Source organism: Lynx rufus, unplaced genomic scaffold (genome assembly GCF_022079265.1).
Source record: "Lynx rufus isolate CCGP_SWC_20201006 ecotype Redwood Valley unplaced genomic scaffold, mLynRuf1.p SCAF_17, whole genome shotgun sequence".
Classification (NCBI taxonomy): domain Eukaryota; kingdom Metazoa; phylum Chordata; class Mammalia; order Carnivora; family Felidae; genus Lynx; species Lynx rufus.
In genome coordinates, this window is record NW_025814831.1 from 27,538,326 (window position 1) to 27,544,325 (window position 6,000).

A 6,000-nucleotide genomic window follows, 5' to 3' on the forward strand; every position below is an offset into this window, starting at 1 on the left:
AAAACTGAAGTAACTCCCACCTCCTCGTGGGAACTCCGGTCAAGAAAAGGCCACTCCAGCCTGCCTGCCTTCTTTTCATGCGTTAAAACACTGTGGTTTTTACATGAACTTCTGGCAGGTGAAGTCCCACGGAAAAAGCCCTAGGGTAGGTGCAAGTGCGACCCTGACCAGGATCTCCCCCCCCACCCCGCCCCAATCACCCTTCAGATATGTCCTTTCTAGGGGAGTTAGCACTCGGGGCTCCAGAAAGCGCAGACTGGCTGGGAAATTTCCCACCGGTTCCGGAGGCCTGCAGGCGCAGGATCTGTTTTCTGCTTTTGGAGAATTTTAAAGAAAGCACACCCCAGGCCGGGGGCGGGGCAGCTGAGGCCGCCTCTTCCTCGGCCTCACCCCGGCGCGGCTCTGGGCCCGGCCGCTGGGGACAGGCCAGGCCGAGGCGCCTCAGGGACGCCGAGCCGGCTAGGTCGCTCCTCCCCACCCGCCAAATCCTAGCCCCAAATCCCCAAGTCAATCCTCACGGAGGTGGCCGAGCCGCGGCGTCGCTCCTCGCCTAAGTCCAGCACGTCCTCCATCTCCGCGGCCGCCTGACGTCACTTCCTGGAAACCAAGCGGCCCAGTCGCGTCCCTGACGATGGCTCCGCCCTTTCATCTCAATATTTAAAGGATCCGTGGCATCATTCCTGGATTCCGTGTGCCCCCTTTGAATTTAAACCAAAACTTCCCAAAACTTCCTCGCTTGACAGTTCTGGAAGAAACCTCCAGATATTAAATCCCGCTAAGGCTGCTCCTGTGGGACAGTGAAAAAATGTTAGTCTTTAGGAACTGTCTACACTTGTAGATCTGTTTAAATATTATTTAGTGCAGGGTTGTCCGGGTGGCCTAGTCGGTTGAGCGTCCGACTTTGGCTCAGGCCCTTTTTCTCACGGTTTGTGAGTTCGAGGTCTGCATCGGGCTCTGCGCTGACAGCCTGGAGCCTGCTTTGGATTTTGTGTCTCCCTCTCCCTCTGCCCCTCCCCCACTTGTGCTCTGTCTCAAAAAGAAACATTAAAAAAATTTTTTTAATTTAAATATTAAGTGCAAAGCATTAGCTAATAGTAGTAATTAAATTGATCCTTCCTATTTAGCTTCCTATATAGCCCTTGCAATGTACAAACGACCTTCACAGTTATTAGCTCACATGAAAGGCATAATAACCGTATGTGGAAAAACAAGATGAGTTGTATTGTTTCCATTGGACAGTAAAGAAAACAGGCTTACAGGTGGGGGAGTGGGTGGGGGTGTCAGGTGCAAATAAATAGTTTCTAATAGAAAATGCAATATATATAATCTCTGCCTTCAAGAACTTTACAAAGAGGCTGAACGAAGATGTCAAATACCTTAGTAGTAATAACATTCAAAAGCATAAGTAATCTCTCCAACAGCCCCACAAAGTGAGCACCAGTGATATCTGCATTCAACAATTGAGGATAGATACTAAGGTGCAAAGATGTGGCTTGAGGGAAATCATCTGAGTGCTAAGCAGCAGAGCCAGTTCCTTTTTTTTTTAAGTTTATTTACTTATTTTGAGACAGCGACAAAGAGTGCACATGTGGGAGGGGCAGAGAGAGGGAGAGACAGAATCCCAAGCAGGCCACATGCTGTCAGCACAAAGCCCAACGATGTGGGGTCAAACTCACAAACCATGAGATATCAAGAGTCCAAGAGTCAGAGGCTTAACCAACTGAGCCACCCAGGTGCCCCCGCCAGGTGCCTTTGTGATACCAGATCTTACAAGAGTACTTTTCTTCTGCACATATTACTGGGTACCAGCCATTCTCCTAGGCTAACCGAGGAAGATATCCCTCCAATTCCCAGCCTAATGGGGCAAGCAAGTTGAGTCTTCATTGATTCTTCATGTAAGATCCCCAAGTCAACACCGCTGGCCAGGTCCCTGGTCCTGATCAGCTGGAACCCCCAGAGAGATGGTCTCATGGTCCTGAAAGTGAGCAAGAGCCCCGATATCATGCTGGGCATAAGGTCAAGATGACCACTGCTAAAACGTGAGGACTTGAGAGTGGAAGTGGCACCCCCTAAAAGTGGATTGCAAGCATTTCTTCAATACCCAATAAATTACTCAATTCAACCGGTCATCCACACATGTTTACTGGGTAGGGCCGTGTGTTCACATGCCTTGTGACAGCAACAGCACTGCTTGGATGTCAGAAGATTTGAGGTCTTATCCTGGCTCTGCTGATAACTACCTGTGTGGCCAGGCAGAGCCCTCTGGACCTGTCTCCTCCCTTGTAATTGCTCTTAGAGATTACCCTAAGATCTGATTCTCAATGAAAATACCCTGTTAGATTTTAACCTGAAGAAACATCCATTGCCAAAATCTGAGACAGATGAAATATAGGCTCCGATGAATCCTTTGGTTTCTTCTTCCTTGGTACCAGATGAGGAAGAAGGGCTTACTCTTTGGATTTTTCCAAAATCCATAACCTACTTCCCTGCTTTGTGTGAGCTCATAGCTACACTGCCACCACCTTAAAGCCAGTTTTCAAACCTTTACTCTCACTTCTTCCTTGCCTTGCTGAAAGCAAAAGGTGCCTGGTGCTCACTCTGGGCAGAAAGAAGCTCTAGAATGGTGGCTTCCAGACCTTGCTGAGCACCTGAATCACCTGTGAGGTTTATTATACTACTCTTTTTTTTTTTTTTTTAGTTTATTTATTTTGAGAGAGAGAGAGAGAGAGAGAGCAGAGGAGGGGCAGAGAGAGAGGGAGAGCGAGAAAATCCCAAGCAGGTCCCGAGCTGTCAGCAGAGCAGGACACGGGGCTCGAACCCATGAACCCATGAGATCATGACCTTAGCCGAAACCAAGAGTCGGATGCTCCACCTACTGAGCCACCCAGGCGCCCCACCTGTGAGGTTTATTAAAAACACATGTGCCAGGGCCCCACCCCCGGAGGGTGATTTGGTAGAGGTGGAGTCCAGAAGGATATAATTTTAATTTTCCTCCCATCTTGCAAGTGTTTGCTTAAAGGCCTCAGTAACACAGCAACAAGCTGTGTTGCTGTCACCCTATTTCAAGTTTCAGCAGTCCCAACCCAGGCACTCCATATTCTACCTCCCTGCTTTATTTTCTGCCATGGCACTTCTCTTTTATCATAATACATAAATTACTTGGTTTATGGCCTTTCCCATGCACCTACCCACCCCCTGTGTAAGTTCCATTAAGGGCAAGGGCTTTGTTTATTAGTTTGTTTTGTTCACTGCTGCGTCCACAGAGCCTAGAACAGGGCCCGGCACACAGTGAATGTCATAAATATTTCTCGAATGATGGCTGAATTTCAGAGGCAGTATTGCATGGGACGTGCATAGACTCTGGCAAGAGACTTCCTGCCTCCAGATCTCAGGGTTGGCACCTACTGGCTATATACTGTAGGTAAATTACTTTTAAGCTTTCTACACCTAGATTTCCTCTTGTTACTCAAATGACAACAATGCCTACCCAAACTAGAGGGGCTGAGTTAACTATCACCTCCGCCACCCATAAGCGTGTGGCCTTTAAAAAAAAAATTGCTCTGTGCCTCAGTTTCCTCAACAGTAGCCTGTCCAGTTTCCTCAACAGTAGACTGCCTCAGTTTCCTCAACAGTAGACTGGAATTCTGTGAACATCCCAGCGGCCTAGGAGCCAGGAGCAGGGAACTGACCTCACAGGAAGGGTCCAGGAAGGCTGGGTGAGGTGGGGTGGGGTGGCTGGAAGCAGCACTGATTCCCAGGAGTGATCGGGAGGCTGTGTTACTGGGAAGCAACGCGCCTTGCCTTCTCTGAGCTTCTCGTGGGAAAAGACCCAGAAGCTTAGTTGGAGAAGAGGAACGAGAGCGCGAGCGGAGGGAAAACTTCCCCTCACCCATCTGGGAAATGGGCTGGGGCCAACTGCTGACTTTGCGCTCGCTGGCGCGGCTCCCTGCGGAACCCTCGGCGGGGAGGGAGGCTGCGAACATCTGGAGGACATTTCTGCGAGAGCGGCTGCCGAACGGGGCCCGGGGAAGAGAGAGGTGCACTTGTGCGCACGTCGGGCCGAGAGGGAGGCGGTCCCCGCAGGTTCCGGTCCCGCGGCCCTCGCCCTCCCCCGCGGCCCCTTTTCTCCAGCCACCCCCCTCCAGTCCCCCCCCCTCCACCCCCGCCCCAGCCCTGCCCGCCGTCCGGGCCCCGGCCCGCCGCGCTCCTTCACTGGCGGCCTCGCCTCGCCAGAGGGCACCCTCGATCTGCCGGAAAACGCCACCATTTTCAATGGCCCTGGAGCATCTCCAAGCTTCAGCCCGCCGCCCGACTCCAGGCTTGTCAGTGAAGAATCGGGGCCAGGATCGCCGCGGAGCTGAGCCCACCTCCAACCCCGCTCCCCGGCCGGGCGTCGCCCCCCACCCCCGAGGGTGGGCACGGCCGCCCCAGAGCCGGCCCCGCGCGCGCCCCTGCCCCAGTCCCTGCCCCTGCCCCTTGTCCCGCCGGGCGCGGGGGCGGCCCGGGGGCCGGGGGGCCCGGGCCGGAGCGAGAGACGGGCCCCGAGGCGAGAGGACGGACTGACAGCTGGCGAGAGGGCGAAGGAGCTGGGGGAGAAGGAGGGAAGGGATTCGTCGGAGTAACTTTCCAGAAAAACAGTCAACGTGTAGCAGGAGTGACTCCAAGAGGGGAAAAAAAGTTCAGTTACCACGTCGAGCGAGAGGACTCGCAAAGTATTTTTCAAATGGGCTCGGCTTTTCCTGTGCCTGTTTAAAACATTAAAATCGTGCTGCAAAAGAGGCTGCGTGCGCTGGTCCCTCCCTCCCCCACCCGGGCCAGAGACGTCATGGGAGGGAGGTATAAAATTTCAGCAGAGAGAAATAGAGAAAGCAGTGTGTGTGCATGTGTGTGTGAGAGAGGGAGAGGGAGAGGAGCGAGAGGGAGCGAGGGAGAGGGAGAGAGAGAGAGGGAGAAGGAGAGGGAGAAGCAGCAGGGAGAGGAAGGGAGGGAAGCAGAAAGCCAAGGCCAAGGGAATGAGCAAGCGAGGGGAGAGATAGGGGAAGAAGCCTGAGAAAGAAGGAATAACAGCTTTCCGGAGCAGGCGTGCAGTGAACTGGCTTCTATTTTCTCTTTCTTTGCCTTTTTATTTTTTAAAGAGAAGCAGGGAACAGAAGCAATGGCCGAGGGAGAAGACAAGCCGAGGTGCTGGTGACCCTGGGCGTCCAAGTGGATTATTGTTCCTGGGGCCTGTTCTCCCTGCCTTCCAATTGCACATACCCCCACTTCCCAGCCAATGAAGAGGAGAGGCAGCGTGAACAAAGTCATTTAGAAAGCCCCCGAGGAAGTGTAAACAAAAGAGAAAGCATGAATGGTGTGCCCGAGAGACAAGTGTGTCGGGCTGCCCCCACCTTGAGCTGGGCCAGCGCGGCCCAGCCCTGCCTCTCCCCACCTACTCACTGGTGATCTGACTTTTTTTTTTTTTAAACAATTTTTTTTTCCTTTTCTTTTCCATTCTCTTTTCTTACCCTCCTTCAGGGCAAGGCAAGGATTTTGATTTTGGGACCCAGCCACGGTCCTTCTGCTCCTTCTTTAAAATACCCACTTTCTCCCCATCGCCAAGCGGCATTTGGCAATATCAGATATCCGCTCTATTTATTTTTACCTAAGGAAAAACTCCAGCTCCCTTCCCACTCCCAGCTGCCTCGCCACCCCTCCCAGCCCTCTGCTTGCCCTCCACCTGGCCTGCTGGGAGTCAGAGCCCAGCAGAACCTGTTTAGACACATGGAGAAGAAACCCAGAGCTACAAGGCACACAGTCGGCTTCTTCGCGCTCAGGGTTGCCAGCGCTTCCTGGAAGTCCTGAAGCTCTCGCAGTGCAGTGAGTTCATGCACCTTCTTGCCAAGCCTCAGTCTTCGGGATCTAGGGAGGCCGCCTGGTTTTCCTCCCTCCTTCTGCACGACTGCTGGGGTCTCCTCCTCGCCAGGCCTCGCAGCCCCCCTGGCCTCTCTCCCCAGCTTGCGC

At 53.0% G+C, this 6,000-nt stretch overlaps 1 protein-coding gene across 1 annotated transcript in view; it reads right to left on the reverse strand.

Annotated features, from left to right (window-relative positions):
• Window positions 1–866, reverse strand: part of IFT43 (intraflagellar transport 43) — an 81,552-nt gene extending 80,686 nt beyond the window's left edge. Inside the window, exon 1 of the mRNA XM_047079810.1 lies at window positions 519–866. Within this exon, the coding sequence (XP_046935766.1) occupies window positions 519–572 (54 nt within the window). The 5' untranslated portion in view covers window positions 573–866. The remainder of the gene's footprint in view (window positions 1–518) is intronic.
• Between the last annotated feature and the right edge of the window lie 5,134 nt (window positions 867–6,000).